Here is a 19,313-nt window from a genome sequence, read left to right as displayed (position 1 = left end):
GTGGAACTAGGCCAAGTCCTAGAAAAAAAATTATAGGTAAGAAATTCCTTCAGGACCTAGAGTTGTTCCTGTTGGGAAACATAATGTCCAAATTTCAAATCCAATTCGTAATGATAGCTTTGGCAGTGGCCAGGAAGTACATAGCAGTTATCTGGAAATCCAACTCCTGCCTGAGCACTGCACTGGAATGCAGAAATACAAAGTTGTGTTCCCTTGGAGAAAATTACTTACAACTTCAGAAAAAGTATAACACTTTTTTGAAAATTTGGCAACCATACTTAAATTTCATAGGAGCACGATTATAGTATAGACCATTGTTACCTCACTGTCTTACCTTCCCTGTCTATCCCTCAATCAGTGGAGGGGGGAGGAGGAGGGGAAGGTCCATCCCATCCCAACCAGGAAAAGTCAAGAGAAAAAACAGCCTGAGCACGCACTGGCTGCCGTGTCATGACAAATCCATAAAGCCCTGATATACGTCTTATACCTTTGTTGTGAGTGTCTTGAATGTTGTGTGTAACTATGGTTCATTAGTGTTAAAAGTTGAGGATGGGAGGTGGGGGGGGGGGGGGGAGGAGGGAAGGGGATGGAAAGAGCTTGAACTCTGCAGAAAACCTTGTATAAAATGTATAATTGTAAATTGTTGTTAATGCTGTTGCTATTGACATTGATAATATTGATAACTGAGTTTAAGGTTGGAATATTAAAAATAGTGCAAAGTAAGAGCCCTAAATGAATCTCTGATTGAATCTGTTGTTTGGAGTCTGATGCTGGAGGGATAGCAGCAGTTTCTGAACCTAGTGGCATGCGTCTTGTGGCTTCCATACTTCCTTTCTGATGGCATCAGCGAGAAAAGAGCATGTCTAGGATGGTGTGGATCCTTGATGATTGCTGTTGCTCTCTGATGGCAGCATTCTATGTGGATTTTCTTGATGGTGGGGAGCGTTTTGCCTGTGATGTACCGAGCTATGTCCACTACCTTTTTGCAGGGCTTTCTGCTTAGAGGTATTGGTGCCACATACCAGACTGTGATACAGCTGGTTTCACTTTTTCTCACTTTCCACTACACATCTGTAGAAGTTTGCCAAAGTTTCCAATGTTATACTGAACCTCTGCAAACTCCTGAGGAAGCAGAGGAGCTGTTGTGCTTTCTTCATGATATATTTTGGGTCCTCCCAAGATAACAACTCTTAGGAATTTAAATTTGCTCACCCTCTCTACCTCTGATACCCCAGTGATTTCTGGATTGTACACCTCTTGTTTTCCTGAAGTCTATAATCAGCTCCTTGGTTTTGATAACATTGGGTGAGAGGTTGTTGTTCGTACACCATTCAGCCAAGTTTTCAATTTCCCTCCTGTCTGTTGACTCATTGTGTCTTTTTATACAGCTCACAACTGTGGTATCGTCAGCAAATTTGTCAATGCTGTTGTTGTCGTACTGAGGCACACAGCTGTAGGTATAAAGCGTGTAGAGCAAGGGGTTAAGTACAGCTATATGGTACCCCATGTTCTTGCCAATTCGTACTGATTGGGGGCTAGAGGTGAGGAAATCCTGGATCCAATTGCACAGTGGAGTATTGAGGCCCAAGGAGTTTGCTGATCAGTTTTCCGGGGATGATGGTGTTGAATACTGAACTGTTATCTGTAAAGAGCATCTTGATGTATGCATTTTTACCGTCCAGATATTCCAGAGTTTTGTATAGAGCCAGTAAGATGGCTTCTGCCTTGGATATGTTGCTGCAGTCAGCAAATTGTAATGGATCAATATCACCACTCAGACAAGAGTTGATGTGCTTCAACACCAGCCTCTCACTGTAGATGTGAGTGCCACTGGTTGGTAGTTATTTAGGCAGCTAAAATTTAGATAGATAAAATATATGAAAGATGACTCACATTATCATTTTTTTTGGGGCATTTCGTTCACTTGCAACAAATGACTATTATTGGCATGCTCACAATATAATTCTTTATGTGGCTTCTGAATGAAATATATACTGTTGTACGGTAGAGATACTGAAGTAATACAAAAAACACACGCCAGACTAGTCAACTCAAGACTGATTTATTCAGGGTTTACAGGCTTCTTTCATATACTACATGTCCCGGGCTCCACGGGACAAAGTGGGACGTCACTATGAGATTGCTGCCGATCCACGGGACTGGCAGGTTTAAATTTAGCCTTGTAAGTGTCTTGCACCTTCTGGCAGGAGGCTCAGCAGCTCAAAGTGCCGTTCCTTGGCACACAGCATCTCTCACGTGCAGTCCATTAGGTGAGTATGCAGAGGTCCGTATTATGGTTCCGCACGCCTGCAGAACTGCGCCAGTGACAGTTCGTGTTTCCGCACTGTTGGCCTTCTACATGGCCGCTACACTGTATTCAGAATGCCTCAACAATAAATAATGAAATATTGAGCAAAAACACAGCCCTCAGCACTTCAAGGAGCATCTGTAGGGGCAAAAGGATGGTTGACATTTCAGGCAAGACCCTGCAGCAGGACTGAAGGAGAAGAGGAAGAAGAGAGTATAAAGAGGTGGGAGGGACAGGTGATATGGACCGGCATTTCTGATAATTTTTCTCCAGCATTTTCTCTTTCCGTTTCTGATATCTGAGAACTATCTTGTATTGCTTTTGTAAACTGGCTTCTGCACTCCTGTTATTCCAGCAATATAAAGCAAAAGTAACCAATCAGCAACCACTGCAAATTGATTATTTTTGTCTATTCATTTACTCTGGAAGATGCATCCCTGAATGTTCTATTATTGACAAAAGTATCATTCTTTACTATTGCAGAAATCTCAATGTTTTCAGTTTCTCTTTATACTCCCATCCGTGCACCTGCCCAGAATATGAGAGTCTACATGAACAGAAAACACTTGTATTCCATGAATGTGCAATGGTATGTAATGCCAACAGCGTTCTTCCGGATTTATATGTCAATTGACCTTGGCAGCACCAAAACTGACTTATCCTTGTTAATTTTGAACAAAGCAGGAAGTTTCCGTAAACACGCCAAGCAAGAGATTTTCATTTTAAGTACATTATATGTAATTTTTCTAATCTTATCTCTTTTTGATGGTTGTTTGGATTGATGCAATGGCTTTACACCATCAACAATTTAATCACACCATAGGAAATTTGGCTGCGCAATTTAACTTGGGCAGACAATTTTGTAGTTTCAATGCATGATGGGTTAAACAGTACAAATATCCAAAAGCACTTAAATTTTGGTTTATCTGCCCAGGTGTTTTTTTAATTAAATACATTTGCAGTATGTGAGTAATACTTTAATTTATTGTATATTCTGAATTGTCCAAGAAAATGTGGTTATAAGACAAATTTTGGAACTGCATTTATTTTGTGATTTATAGAGTTTCAGAATTTAGATCCATTAACCTTAGAGGAATGTATTTACAAGTCAAAATGGCTCTTTATCTTCGATAGTATTTCTGGAGCTCCATTCATCCAGATAGGAGAGGAATAAAACATTTTGAGGTTCCAGAAAGTTCATTCTGCTTGGTTGCAGCAAGAAAGAATTTTAATACGTCTGTATATTGCACTTAGATATATTGCAATAAATTCTCATTACTCATTCACCACAACATGTTCTTTCTGAACTACTCTATTCACTATGGGATTTATGTGGCTTTTTCTGGCTTACAACTACAACCCTTCTGGCTCCCCCCACCAATCCACTAAGTTTTGATTTGGAGGAAGGACCAGCCTTCAGTTTTGAAATTGAATATCAAGAATTCTGTCTTTTGTTTTTTTTGGCCAAACAGCTTATTTCTTGGTTGTGGGTTTAGATTTTTCTTTTTTATAATAAAGTATCAGTACAATATAATCTTTTTGATTTAAAATGTGGGGTACTTTGGATTAAATATGATTTAAGTATAATGTATCTTTTCGACTTTAAACATATGTACTCTATTTTTTGATGTGAAATTTCAATGTTCATAAAAATATTGAAAAAGGAAGAAATTGAATATCAAGGGAAGGTTGTGAGACTCTTGCTGAAGCTGTGATGGAATGAATGTTACTTTGCTACTCATCAACCAGTGCGTGAATATTTTCCCAATCTTGTTGCATTAAAGCATGTACTCCTTAATTTTATGCCAAGTTGCAAATCAGTTGGATATGGTGCAATTATTAGCAAACATCCCTAACATTGAAATTATGATGGAGTTAAGTTAATTTGTGATGCAGTTAAAGCTAATTGTGCACAAGAAATTGCTCTGAGGAACTTTGCAGTGTTTCATGGGGCTTTGATGACTGACTCTAGTGTCTCCAGCCTACTTCCTTTGTGCTAGGTATGTACCTCACCAATGGTGAGCTTTCTCTTTGTTGCCAATTGACTTCTGCTTTACCATTGCTCCTGGAATATTCTTGTGATCTCTGAGCCACTCTCCCTGAAAGGATTAATTCAAGATTCTATTGTCTGTATCCTAATTCATACTACCTTTTCAATTGTAACCCATATTTTAAAACTGTTTAGAACATTAGGATGCTTAACAATGTTAAGGATTATACTTAAAAGGAAGTTGTTTTTGTTGATACCTCAGTCTCAGCTCTCTTCATAAATCTTTACAGCTTTGAAGCATTGAGATGACCTGCCATTTTCATTCTCCAGGAAGTCGCACACACTGGTTAATTTAATATTTTCTTTTCTTTTATAAAAGACTGAATTGACTGCTTGTTATACTTATTTTTCCACACATTTATACTGATTTAATTGAACCACTGACTTCTTAACTCCAACCAGTTCTATTCATTTCACTGTGGCAGCTTCTGCCAGTGTTGTTCTTTAACCTGGGGGATATCTGAAGTCTGGGACACTAGTACCATTTGGTTGCACTGTGATATCATAATCCTCTTGGAAGTGAGGTCACTCCTTGTTGCAACCTTTTCTCTCACCAGCCACCACCCTGAAACACCAGACTCACAGGTTGTACCTGAACCTTCATACCCATTTCTGAGATAGGATTGCCATTTATCCCTTGTTATCCAAAGTGTCCTGTACATCAACAGAAATATGACTTTGACATCAGATGACAATTTCCCCCTTTGGGCAACAGCAAAGTTGGAGGGTTGGGGGGCTGAGCCTGGATGTTCCAGCCAACTTCTACACCAAATAAGCAATGACCGGTGATTTGACCATAAAGTTGACAGTGATAAAAAGCACATCAAACCAGCTCCATTAAATTCATTTAGATGAGAAATAGAGGGAGATCCATTAGATTTGATAACTTAGCTTTTTAGGAAAGAATGCTATTGCCCTCTTAATTCAATAATGCTGATACTAAACAAAGCAAGGTTTATATTGCTTCTGCCCAAGTCTTCGGGTTCTTTCCCAAATATTTTTGGGGACATTGGTATTGTCTCTCCTAAAAACAATCATTGCTAATTTAGAGAGTAACTTCTGACTGCAACTTTTTGCCATGGTAACCCACAAAATTAGAATGTATGCATTTTTGTTGTGGTTTCATTCACACAGATGACGACGATTATCATAGACTTTTTGTGTCAACGGCTGATAAGCGTGCAGTGTGTTTATAAACAATACAACTGATTGGTGGTTTGAAGGAATACCACTTTCTTTTGGAGTAAAAGAAGGGCAGTGGACAATAACTTCAAAGTTATTTGAATATAATTTCAGAATCGTATATATTGTCATGAACAAGTCATGAAATTTGGTGCTTTGCATCAGCATCTTAGTGCAAGCGTACATATTATCACCATCTCACGAGGGTGGTGAGGGGTCTTTGAGGATGGAGGCTGCTTTTTTAAGACACTGTCTCTTGTTGATGTCTTTGATGGAGTGATCTGGTGCCTGCGATGTTGCAGGCTGAGTTCACAACCCTCTGTAATTTATTCTTGTCCTGAGAGTTGGGACCTCCACACCAAGCAGTGATGCAACCAGCCAGAATGCTCTCCATGGTACCCCTGAAGAAGTTTACCAGAGTCTTCCGTGATATACCGAATCTCCTCCGGCACCTCACAAAGTCTAGCCGCTGGCGAGCCTTTTCGTGATTGCATCAGCATGGAGGCTCCAGGACAGATCATTGGAGATGCTGACACCCAGGAATTTAAAGTTCTTGACCCTCTCCACTACTGAGCCCTCGATGAGGACAAGTAAGCTGATTTTTTTTGCCCCTCTCAAAAGGCTTTAAGTGCTATTTAAATCAGCAGATGATTTTTCCCATATAAAGGTGATGCTGAAAATACAATGAATATATCTTATAAAAGAATATCTCTAGATCTCTGAAAATGTTTCCATCACTCCGAAACAAGGGATTACATATTCACTCATGATCTTACTCTTTTTATTTTTAACTTTGGTGAAGATGTATTCTGGTTTCCAGTACTTAGAGGTTTTTTTCCTTACTAATAAAAACAATTTGTGCACCAAAACTTTTGGGAATAAACATAATAATAAAAGACAGAAAGGTTGGAGGAACACAGCCGGTCTTGCAACGTCTGTAGGAGATAAAGATCTATTACTGACATTTCAGGCCGGAGCCCTTCAGGGTATGAGCAAGGGGTGTCTGAATTAAAAGGCTGGAGAAGATTAGGAATGGGGGGGGGGGGGGGATAAGAGAGCGATGGAGGGAGTGGTCCCTGTGGAAGGGGAGCGGCTTGTTGCCCGTGGATGGGGTGAGGCCTGTTGCCCGTGGAAGGGGGGAGACGTGATCAAGTTGTCGGTGATTAAACCGAGTCTTGGAGCAGTCTGTGTGAATGAAAGACCGAAGTAAAGTTTCAGCGGAAAAACACATCGATTTAAAAAAAAGTTGCAGATCAATGTTTTCAGGGGGTTCCCATCAAGAGAGCGGTCAGGTCCGTGGGCAGCACGTTGCGCCTGCGCAGTGCGTCACGTGAGCGGCGGGGGGAGGGAGTGAAGATGGCGGCCCTCTGGGCGCTACAGAAGCAGCTGGGCTCGATCTCGACTCGCCCGTTCCTCCTGTGGCCTTGTAATAGTCACATTTTCCAGGCTCGGACGTTCTGCCTGGGGCGGGGTTCTGCCTGCCGTGGTGGCGAACTTAAAGGACCCAGCCGAGCTGGCTGTCACCAGAACAGAGAGCCCATCTTCAAGGTGAGGGCTCCTCGGTCCTCCTGGTTCTCGGACAACGCCGTGAATGACTCCCTCCCTCTCTCAACATCTTCACCGATGGGAGTCTGAAGCGGCCCTTTGCTGCTTCGTGTTTCGAAATTGGTATCGACGGTTGCGTAACGCACTAAATAGCGTGGCGGAATGGCTTGTTCGTTTTTTCTCTGTTTATGCCTTATTGTATGTGCTCACTCAAAATTGGATGTCCAAGACAAGCTCGTGCATCTCACCTTCTGTTCTGAACTTGACATGGGGTCAAGGAGTACTGGCTTACTGGAATGCATTCAACCCTTGATTTTACAGTGGGGCAGGCTGGCATACAGACATTGAGGTTATTGGTTACTTCCAAGGGTGTGCCATTAATGGGATGCCACCTGAAGCCAATCCACAGTCTTGGATGCAGTGAGTTTGGTTGTTCACCCACTGCATCTGGAAATGGTGATTGTGAGTTGATATGTGGCTGGTGAGTGTGGACTGCGAGCCCAATACAGCATAGTTGGCTGACTATTTACCTAATCCTCCTAAAGATTTTGAATGTGAGGCTGGTACTTAGGGTTACATCCAGCTGTAGAGGAATTTTGAATATGTAATCATTTTCTGATTGCAATCCACAAACTGTATTTAGAAATTTCAGCTTCACAATTTACTGTATTGAGCATTTTGTCTCGGTTTTGCTTGTCCAGAACCATGACCACTGGTCCCTCAGATCTGTTGTGATACAGTTATTTAAATGCACTGGATATTTATTTTTACAAATTTATGTCAAATTGGTCCACTCCAGTAACTGCAGAATTGTTCATTTTATAAAGAAGAATTTGGCAACCAATGAGGTATTAGCAAAGAATTTCTGTAATGGAAGAGCCATTTTCCTGTTGACAAATGTATGCTGGAAAAATCTCAGTGTACCACAAAATGTATTTGTTTGTGTTCTTTTGCTTATTTTCACAGAGTTTCTTGTCTCGTCCATTAACCCACCAATTCCAAGAATTTAATAGAATACAGATTTTAAGACAATTGACACAAGACCCAAAAAGGATTTGCCAGTTTTTAGGTGGGTGAGAAATATTTTTTTAATATTTCTGTTTCAAGAGATTGTCACCTTCATTCTTAAACTAAAATGTTGTGTTTCATAGATGGCATATACAAGTTTAGCACTTCAAATTCATCTCGAGATCAGAAACGGAATGAGAAATCCAAAGGGAGAAGCCCTGAAGAAGATGAAGGTTTTTGAATACTTGGCTTATTTTTACAAGTGAATGTTTAATTTGAAAATGACAATAAGAAATCCCAAGCACATTTAAAAGAACATTTCAAAGTAAACTTTTGGACCAGAATCTTAACAATATAAAATATAATATGATAGAAGAAAATTATTTATTCTTTCAATAATATAGCTTTTACTACAGTGTAAATAAATATGTTTCACAATTTTGTTTTCATTCTATATCAATCAATACATTTGTTCTGATGATGTGTAAATTCTGTTGTTAATATTGATATTGAACTGGGAACAATTCTTGTTCCTTCCTTCTGATTTCTAATTCCATAGTTTGATTTATTTTTACAAACAGAAGAGAAAAGGAGACGGGAGAGAGAAGATCAAATGTATAGAGAGCGACTAAGGACGTTATTTATCATAGCAGTTATCATGAGCTTGCTGAATTCCATCAACAGCAGTGGAGGAAATATCTCATGGAATGATTTTGTTCAGGAGATGTTGGCAAAGGGCGAAGTGGCCAGAGTCCAGGTTGTTCCAGAGAGTGATGTTGTAGAAATTTACCTTCACCCAGGAGCTGTAGTATTTGGTAGACCGGTAAGCCCCAAAGTTTTTTTTTTACTTTGAGAAAATTATTGTGATAAGTTTGTTGAGTGCTAACAGTCTGCAACATCTTGGGTAAGATCGGGAATAACATGCAAGATGTATTTTAGTTGGACACTCATTTATAAGCGTTGGTTTTAAAAACAGCATTTTCTTAGTAAAGGCTTTGGTGAATTAATTGAGCAAATTTTGGTTCATTACTGCCTGTGTGAGACATAAATTATGCTAATATTTCACAACATGTCATAAATCTTCCTTCTGTACAGGTGCCTAATCTTTTATCTGGGATTCTGAAAACCAGCAACCTCCAAAAACCGGCATTTTTTTCAGTAGATGACATCTTCTCTTCAAAGAAGGAATTTGACGCCAAACATGACCCTTGCTCAACTTCCATGTATCCCGTCACATTCTGCATTACTAATTAGTGGTATCATTACTTTTTAAGTACTCTTCCTGCCGAACATGATCCTTGCTCAACTCATGAAATATCCCGTGTCATTCTGCTACTTTATAAACACCTCTGAATGGATGTATACTGATGCCTATCTAGCATTGTGGCACTTTCAGTTGGCCCGGTGATGGCGGCTCAGTGGCCATCATCGTTACCCATAATCCCCCATGCAGCTGAAACCGCTGTGCCAGTACAGGGCTTCCGAGAAGTGAGAAGCCTGATCCCCTGGCGCTGGTACTGTGGTTGGGGGGGGCGGAGAGAGAGAGAGAGACGCAGTAGTGTGACTCGGGTGGGAGGGGGAGAAACAGCAGCACGACTTGGGGGGGGAGAGACGGCAGCGGGTCTCGGGCAGGAGAGATGGCAGCGTGACTCAGGTGGGTGAGGGATGGCAGTGCAACTCAGGTAGTTGGCCTTAAAGAGACCAAAATCAAAATGATTCTGAAATCTGCAAGATTCTGAACAATGGCAGGTGTCCGGTCCCAACAATCCTGTTTAAAAGGTTAGGCGTCTGTATTAGATTTAGTTGGGTGCAAGAATGCAAGCTGCAAATAGTACGGCTGAGGCCACTCAAAGATGGGTCAAGAAGGATTCTTTTAAATTTGAAATCATTCACAGTATCGTTTAAATTTAAATAGAACTTCAAAATAAATAAGTGTGTAGCTCAATTCATTTTTAAAATCATTTTTCAGATGTTGTACATCGAATATAATAAATTTTCTAGTGAACTAGGTGTAAAAGAAAACGGAGCGAGAAGGCCAGCTGCCACACCACCAGGATTTCAGGATCAATCAAATCGCAAATTTATCAGTTTCACTGTAAATACTATAGATAAGATGGAAGTGGACTAAGTATACGTTGATAACTGATCTTTTTATCTTTCCTTCCCCCGTCTTTTCCCCCCCATTCTGAAAAGCCTTTCTATTTTATTATGAAGTAAAAGAAACGTGTTGAGATGTGCCCACTTTGTTTTTATCAACACAAATATAGGAATGCTCAAAAAGTTTGAACACAGTAACCCATTTAAGTGCAACCTTGCCCACTGTCCAAAATATTCACTTCCTCTTCGCATGCTTCACGGCAGTTATGTGTACACTTACAAATGCACCATAGTTATTTACTGATACAACTCCAATGATATATTTTCAGCCCTTGACAATTGCTCTCAGGCTTTTCAAGGGAGGCATGAAAAGGACTGCAACAGTTTGAGAAGGTGGTTTACCACTGCTTTCTCTCGGACAGTTAAGGGTGGGCAACACACAACGGCGGATACTGGAAATGAGCTGGATAGTAAGTGTTTAAATATTGGCAGGGAGAAAGACTTTTTAAAAAAAAAAAAGTTTTCCATTTTGATTCCATTTTAAAAGCATTTTGAGAAATTAAACTGCTTGTTATGTGCAATACTTGTACTTCAGTGTAAAATTTTCCTAACAATTACTAAGATGTTAATTGCATCAGCAGATTTCACTCGTCCACCTTCCAGTACTAAATTAAGAGTTATTTGCTGACATTTCCTGATTCCAAACATATTTTCCTCATGTATTTTATTTTTTTAAATTTAGTGTGATGTTCTGCTCTTGGGGATTGTCATGGTTAATATCATTACCCCACCCCACCTTTCATCCGTTGGATGACGAAAAATAGTTTACATTTAATTTAAGCCTGCAGGGAATAGAACAGCGAGACAATAACAAATGTACATATCAATTTTTGAACAGATTTGAAATGCCATTAGAAAAATCACCTCTTTTGATTATGGATGTGGTTTGAACGAAACATTTGTGCAGTGTCAAATTGTCAATAAAATAATGTAAGACTAAATGACATGTTCTGCAGACTATTCAGATGTGGAAACCTTGCAACTGAATCTGAACCTGTCCTGATTTTCTGTTTGGAAGTTGATGCTCTGCCTTAACCTCTACATGTTTTACTTTGTTTCATTTTTCTACTTGTTTGATTTTATGAAATGTTCACTTTATTTGGTTCCAGTTTAAATATTTAGACTGAAATATTCTGGAAGAATACAGTTGCAAACTAATTGTGATAAGGACATGGTGCATGTTGCTGCACCAGTAGATCGTTTGTTTGTTCATGGCATTTAATTTTAATTTTACTTTCTTTATAGCGATTAGCTTTGATATATCGAATGCAGGTAGCTAACATTGATAAGTTTGAAGAAAAGTTGCGGGCCGCTGAAAATGAACTCGGGATTGATGGAAAGGACAGGATACCAGTGTCATACAAACGCACGGGTTTCTTTGGAAAGTGAGTCTATTGATAGCTATTGTCATATACATGGCACCATATACATATGCACTGAAATTCCTGCTCGCTGCAACTGAACCGGTATTTCATTTAAAAAAAAGTAATAGTATACATAAATTAAAATGAGATGTTACATACAATTGATGTATAGTATTCACTGTTATCGTAGCATATGAAATAAAAGCAATGTTGCAACAACATAAGCAGTCCTTTTGTGGTGTCAGAGTCACCCAAGAGGTTCAAGAGTTGGAAAGAAACCTTTTTAACTAAGAGATGCCAGTCTTCAGTACCTTCTACCCAGAGGAAGCAGTGAGAAGACATTGTGAGCTCTCTGAATAGTCTGGGTTTCAAAGGTTATGGGGAGAAGGCAAGGGAATGGGGCTGGGTAGGAGAATGACCTTGATTTGTCACTACTTCAGGCATGAGACCACCCATAAATTGGAGGAGCACACCTAATATTCCATCTTAACCCTGATTTCACCGGTTTCCATTGGCCATTCCTCTGTCTCCTTTCCTCCAACTCTCCACTCTCTTTCCTCTCCACTCTGAGAGCTATCCCCTATGACTTAAACTTTTTGTTCTTCTGCCCTCCCACCTATATCTACCTCTTGTCTCTGGGCCTATACTCCTCCCCTTACCCCTTCCCCCACCATTTTACTCACACACCTGCCTGCATTTTGCTCATATTGTTGAAGGGCTCAGGCCCGAAAGGTTGGTGATGTATCTTTAGCTTTGTTGAACAAAGATTGCTGTGTGACATGATGAGTTTCCCACCATTTTTTTGTGCAAACTACAATCACAGCGGCTGCAGATTTTCTTGTACAACTTGGTTGTACAACAGATGGTTGTGTTCTGATTTTTTAAAAAATATTTCAAAAGAACATCAATAAAATTAAGATATCATGCTTGTAATAGAACTTGCTGCAGGTGTGATTTTTGTTAAAATGTAATTAATTAAATAATTTTTATTCCCCAAAGTGCGCTGTATGCCCTGGGAATGGCTGCAGTGGGAGTGGCAATTCTTTGGTACATATTTCGGCTTGCAGGAATGGCTGGAAGAGAAGGTGGATTTAGTGCATTTGTAAGTATGCTTAATTGTATAAAGTTAATCCTTGTTTCTATGAATCACGTCAATGCTTTTGAAATGTACATATCACAGGAAGTCCATTCAAAGTTGGGGTTTTAGATATGTGGAATCTGAATGTTTTTTATTTTAATTGCTGTTGTGCCTTTTATTTATTAAAGGTCATTTATGTATTCTGAAGTTGGTTTGGAACTTTTGGTCAAACTTCCACAACCCTTGGAGAAAAGCAGGGTGGGATTTCCACTCTTGGAAGTGAAGGAGGGAAATCCAGCATAATATCTCCTGGTAAAAATACAATGCTGGAGAAACTCCCTAACTGTTCTTTAGTAAAAACACACTGAAATACTCGAGGTACTCAGCCAGTCTTTCAGTGTCCATAGGAGACAAAGATATATTGCCGACATTTTGGGACTGAGCCTTCAAGGAATAAGCAGAATGAGCAAAAAAAACCCAGGAAATCTTAGAATTCAGACAGTGCCAGCTGGGGGAGGAGTCCAGACCAAAGAAAGGTGTTAATTGGATATGATAATGGGAGAGGTGAGAATTGATTCTGTCTATGTGAAAGGAGACTCGGAAAAGGGAGAGACAGAGCTGGGGGAAGAAGTGAGGGGGAGGGGATGGTTTTAATGAAAGCCAGGAATGTTGATATTTTTTAATGCCATTTGATTGGAGGGTGCCCATTTAGAAGATGAGTTGTCTTTCCTTCATTTTATGGGTGGTCTCAGTCTGGTAGTGCATGAGACCGTGGTCAGACATGTTAGCAAGGGAATGGGATGAGGAAATGAAATGGGTGGCCACTGGGAGATCCATGCTATTGCTTTGGACGGATTTGTTTCACTCTAACTGTGTATTTTATATAGCAAAAATAGATATATAACTAATGTTTCGGACTTGAGCCCTTCATCAAGCTACTTCTGGAGATCTTGAACACGTCATTGCAGCAGTCCATGCTTTCACAGTTTCAAGCCGGCCACTATTATCCCAATACCAAAGAGGGTAAAAGTAATAGGCCTCAATGACTACTTGCTTGTGGCACCGACCTCCACTATTATGAAATGCTTTGAGCATCTGATGATGGAACTTATCAAAGTGCTCCTCCCAGAGACACCAGGCCCATTTCAATTCGCCTATAGATGGAACCATTCCATTGACAATGCTCTTGCCTTGTCCCTCCACTCTGTCCTGACCCATTTGGAGAACGACACCTCATTGGCCAGCTGGAGTGCATTGACCAGTTCAGCATTTAATACAATCATTCCCCAGGGGCTGGTGGAGAAGCTGTCCTTACTGGGACTCAACACCTGTCTCTAACTGAATTCTAGACTTCCTAACAGAAAGACTGCAGTCTGTCTGGGTTGATAGCAAAAGGTCGAGCACCATCGCTCTGAGCACTGGTGAACCTCCGGCCTGTGTGTTCCGTCCACTTTTGTTCACGCTACTGACGAACAACTGCAATGTGAAATCAGCGTCAACAAAGTCATCAAGTTTGCAGATAACACAACAGTAGTTGACTTCATCAACAACATCGATGAGTTGAAATAGAAGAGGTGGAAAATCCTGTGAAATGGTGTGAGAATAACAACTTAAATCTCAATATGGACAAGACAAAGGAGATTGTGGACATCAGGAGGACCAGGGATGATCATCCTCCACTACACAGTTTGGAAGTGGAGAGCACCAAGTTCCTCAGAGCCCATTTAGGGAGTAACCTACCCTGGACAGGCACTTCCTTAGAAGGCTAAGCTGGGCAAGGCTACCAGCCACATTCTGTCAACTTTCTGCAGGAGCCTGGCTGGCTGCATCAATGTGGTACAGTTACTGTAGAACATCTGATCAGAGATCAATGCAGAGGACCATAAAATTGAGAGAGAGGATCACTGGCATGTCCCTCCTCCTCAACCCTCTCCCTTGCTATCAATATGATTTACTGGGATCATTGTTTAAAGAGGGGTTGCAAAATTAAGGAGGTCTCCTGCCACCCAGCACACAGCATCTTCCAGCTACTTCTGTTGGAAACAAGATGTAGAAGTATTGGAGCCAGAAACACCAGGCTGAGGAACAGCTTCTTCCCCGGGAAGTGAGACTGCTGAATGACTGCTAATGCAATTCTCTGTGACTACTATTTAGAAATAATATTTACTTTAATACATATACTTATGTATTGTGTATGTGTGTTATGTCTGTACCTGTGTTTGCATTGTTCAGCCACTGTGGACTGGAGAATGCTGCTTCATCAGGTTGTTGGTACAATTGAATTACAAATAAATGAACTTGAAGATGGGAATAGATGGAAGTGGACAGAAAATGAAAGGGGAACAGCAGATGGAGGCTGGAGGGGGTGAGTGGAGGGTGCAGATGGAGACGATTGCTGAAGAAAGGAGTTTGATGGAACCACTGGAAGAAGGTATAGTGGTCAGATGGAAACTGGGGGAAGGGGATATGGTGAGATGGGCGTGTGAGTGGGAAAGGGTAACCAACTGAGGAGGTGGTTTTGAATGAAATTGGAGAATTTAATGTTCAAGCTGTTGGTTAATAGACTACCCCACAGAATATGAGGTGCCCATCAACGTACTTTCTATTTGTATATGTATTTTATCTCCTGATTCATGCTATATTTTCTGCTTAATGCTTAGAATCAGCTGAAAATGGCTCGTTTTACGATTGTGGATGGAAAATCTGGAAAAGGAGTTGCATTTAAGGATGTGGCAGGAATGCACGAGGCCAAACTGGAAGTTAACGAGTTTGTTGATTATCTGAAGGTAACAGGAATTTGGTTTGGAATTTTTTTTTTAAACATAAAACAAATTGCATTTACAAAATAGTACTTCGACATGGATCTAAAATAACAAGGCTTTCAACATGTAGCTGAAGATGCATTTTCACTTGGAATTCACAATAATCCAATTGTCCATTATGTCCATGTTAATGGATAAAACACTGAAGGGAGTTATGAGTTATATTTTTATATATAAAAGCCTACAATAATTTTTCATGATGCCCTTTTTATTTTTAGCCAAATGCATAGAAGTAGCCTAAAGGAGCTCATTCTGGATAAAGGTGAAGAAAATGATTTGCAATAAATATAGGGCCTCGTGGAGTAGCTTATCATTTTGAGTGTTTCTTGGAAGAGCAGATTTTGCAGATTGGATTTTGCTTTAAAGTTTCTTGTCAGCAAGTTGTGTTTAATTGAAGATTTAGTAGGGAGAGAGTGAGAAATGATACAGATGTTAAGTTTTCAATGGGTAACATAACAACTAAGCTATGTTGCCTTTAACATTGATCAGTGACCTGTTAAGCAACCTTAAAAAAAAAAAATTGAATTCTTGTTTTGGAGATGCATTGCCCAAATGGTGAAAGATATAGAGGCCTATCCCAATGGGCCAAAATCTTTTGGAACAATGTCAAAAGTATAGCTCTGCCATACTATACTTTCAATTCAACTTTACTTTGCACAATGAAATAAATCTGGTTAAAATCATTTGGGCATGTGCTGTGAGCTTTCAAATAACTGCTGTGGCTATGACTGGATTAAGGTACATGAGATTTTTGTAGAGCATGTGAACTTGGAAAAGAAAATGATGTGGGACTGAAGTAAATTGAAGCTGGATGACTTGCAGTGCATTAATATATGATCAAATTATTGCCTCATGAAAAAATTAATTATTGCAATGGAATATATGATAATGTGTATATTTTTTCCTGAGATCTGCCTCAAAACCAATACTGAGAAGAAGATCCCCTTATCAGTTTTTAAAAAAGTTGCTTTGAATATTTGATTTGTCTTTTAATACCAAGAATATTTGACTATCTCAGACATTTTGTCTTTAATACATTGAGGAGGGGTTTTCAAATCTTTAATATATGAAGTTCTGCTTGTATTTTTGACTCGTCTATTTTCATGAAACCAGTTCTTTCCCAATTAAAGTATACTTGTTTGCTTGATACCAACGGTGTCTTGCTGCATTTAATCTTTGCGAAGATGTTTCTTAATTAACGTCAATTTCTGCAGATATTTTTTTTAAAAAAGCTATCCTTCCTAGTGTTTCAGCTTGTGACCTGAAAATGTATTTTAAAATCTGATAACTTCCTATGCCAGCTTGCTTTTTGAAAGATGCAGTCTTGACCCAAAACATCAACTCACCCTTTGCCTTGGTGGATGCTGCATTTCTCCAGCAGTTTGTTTTGCTCTAGATGTCACATTTGACTCTGCCTTTTACCTTTTATATTGTTTTTAAGACTTGAAAACTTGCCTAATTATGAAGTTCAAAGACTGGACAAATAAAACAAGGACACTCATAAAATAAAAAAAGTACCTTGAGATATTGTTGTTCGGTCAAACGTAATTTTAATATACAAACAGAACACTTGGAAAGGAAGGAAAGTAAAATTATATACTTGTCTTCTCAGAGTCCAGACCGTTATTTGCAACTTGGTGCCAAAGTTCCAAAGGGATCTTTGTTGCTCGGACCACCAGGGTGTGGCAAAACACTTCTGGCAAAAGCTGTTGCATCTGAAGCTCAAGTTCCATTCTTGGCTATGGCTGGATCAGAGTTTGTGGAAGTGATTGGAGGTGAGGAGAAATTAGTTGCAAAGAAGAATTTGGAGCTATATAAAACTAAACATACTGCTGGTGAAAACTTGCTAATTATTGTACTCAATCTCATTGATTTCAGTGGTGAGTGCTTTTTGGAAAAAGCATACTGGTTTACAAGTTTTGATTTTTATTATAAAATATGCTTTTACAACAACAGAGTTCTGAAAGCAGAAAGAAAGCAAATTTTTATATATTTTATATATATATATATTAAAAAAAACACCTTGTGTGTCCCCTTCAAAAGGTCCATAATCCCTCGACGTGCACTAAGTTTAGTAACTGTTCTCAAAATTTGTGCCAGTGATATGGTTGGCTCACATTTAGCCTCAAGAGCTTTCTCAGAAATAAATTACAAATGTAAATTGAATGCCGCAACAATATTTGGAAAGACGTTAAGCATTGTAATTAGCTTTTTTTTTTAAAAATGAGGATAATGGCTTTAGAAAGGTTCTGTTAAAAGCAAGTGTATCTGCTGTACTGATTTAAAATAAAGGCAGATCTTAATTGAGCATAATTGCAAAGTTGGGTCACTAATATTCAGAGATATATTCAGAGCATTCTGACTGGTTGCCCAGTGCACAGGGCTGAAAAAGAATACAGAGTTGTGAACTCACCCAGCGCCCTCATGGGATACAAGAGGTGGTATCTCAAGAAAACAACCTCTATCTTCAATGACCCTCACCACCTAGACCATGCCCTAACGACTACCATTAGGAAGGAGGTCCGGGAGCCTGAAGAAAACACCCAACAGTACAGAAACAGCTTCTTCCCCATTGCCAATAGATATCTGAATGGACAATAAACCACAGACACTGCCTCACTTTTTTTTTGCACTAATTAAAAAAAATATACCTGTAATGCTGCCACAAAACAATGTTTCATGACAAATTCTGATTTTATTAAATTCTATTTGATTAGAAATCTTAACATCAGGTGGTACTATTGGTTAATAGTGAATCAGGGACTTTACTTGCTTTGCAAGCCTGAAAATATTCCAGTGAATTTTTTGGAGGTCTGTTATTTGGAAATGCAGTAAGATTCTTCAAATGCAATTAATAAATGATGTCCATTTAATCTGTTTTTGAAATGGAATGAATCTGAAGAAATATCTGTGCCAATTTACAGACAGTTGGTGGCCTTCGTTTGGTATCTTATTTAAGCAATGGCATTTACAATAATGTGACACCGCTTTCCTATTATTTTGATTATGTTGCAGTGGGTTAATATAAATTTGAATATACAGTCCAATCAAAAGGAAGTCAGTTAAGAATTGAGCTAACATAATTTTAATTTTGAAGTTTTCTCAAATAAGATATTCCAGCAAGTCCATTGGAAGAACAAGTTTATCAGAATCATCTCATGTTGTTTTACCACAATGCCTAATATTTTCCTGTAGATTTGTATCTTGCATGTGTTATTTTCATTTTGTGGTTGGTTACCTTTCTTTTGCTGACAGCCTGCTTGTAAGAAAAATATACTTTGGAAATTTCTGACTAATGAAAGCTTTTAAGGTTGTATTATATGATGAATTAAATAGATATCCTTTTAAACATGGAACAGTACAGCAAAGGAACAGTCTGTTTGACCAGTGATCTATGCCAAACAAGATTTCATATTAAACTAAATCTCTTCTTCCTGCACATTCCCTGGATATTCGTTTCCATCTTAAAAAACTCTCTTAATAACTGCTTTCATATCTGCTTTCACCATTACCCCTGGTGGTGGTTACCTGACACCTACCCTCTTATATTTTTTTAAAAACTTGGACATCTTTTTAAATGTTCCCCCTCTCACCTTAAATGTATTCCCTTTGATATTTTATATTTCCACTGGGTGGTGGGGGGGGGGTGGGGAGATCCTGACTGACTTATCCTATCTCTATCTTTCACCAGGTTTACCCTCAGCCTCCAAAATTCCAGAGGGATCAACCCAAGTTTGTCCAACCTCTTATAGCTCATGCCTTCTAATTCAAGCAGCATCCTGGTAAATCTCTACTGTAA

The 19,313-nt window shown here is 39.2% G+C and overlaps 1 protein-coding gene across 5 annotated transcripts in view; it reads left to right on the top strand.

Moving 5' to 3' along the window:
• Positions 1–19,313, top strand: part of spg7 (SPG7 matrix AAA peptidase subunit, paraplegin) — a 48,204-nt gene that overhangs the window by 11,105 nt on the left and 17,786 nt on the right. For 3 of the 5 annotated variants that reach the window (XM_069901885.1, XM_069901884.1, XM_069901883.1), the window contains exons 1-8: positions 6,872–7,088; positions 8,052–8,154; positions 8,237–8,326; positions 8,675–8,916; positions 11,496–11,635; positions 12,614–12,716; positions 15,353–15,478; positions 17,127–17,289. In XM_069901885.1, coding sequence (XP_069757986.1) covers positions 6,897–7,088; positions 8,052–8,154; positions 8,237–8,326; positions 8,675–8,916; positions 11,496–11,635; positions 12,614–12,716; positions 15,353–15,478; positions 17,127–17,289 — 1,159 coding nt within the window. In that variant the 5' untranslated portion in view covers positions 6,872–6,896. Of the gene's footprint in view, positions 1–2,791; positions 2,898–6,871; positions 7,089–7,151; positions 7,567–8,051; positions 8,155–8,236; positions 8,327–8,674; positions 8,917–11,495; positions 11,636–12,613; positions 12,717–15,352; positions 15,479–17,126; positions 17,290–19,313 lie in introns of those variants that run through there. The other 2 variants (XM_069901888.1, XM_069901886.1) reach the window with 2 other exon arrangements.

This window comes from Narcine bancroftii, chromosome 10 (genome assembly GCF_036971445.1).
Source record: "Narcine bancroftii isolate sNarBan1 chromosome 10, sNarBan1.hap1, whole genome shotgun sequence".
Classification (NCBI taxonomy): domain Eukaryota; kingdom Metazoa; phylum Chordata; class Chondrichthyes; order Torpediniformes; family Narcinidae; genus Narcine; species Narcine bancroftii.
Note: the sequence above shows the minus strand (reverse complement) of the source record. Positions and strands in the feature narration are given on the sequence as shown.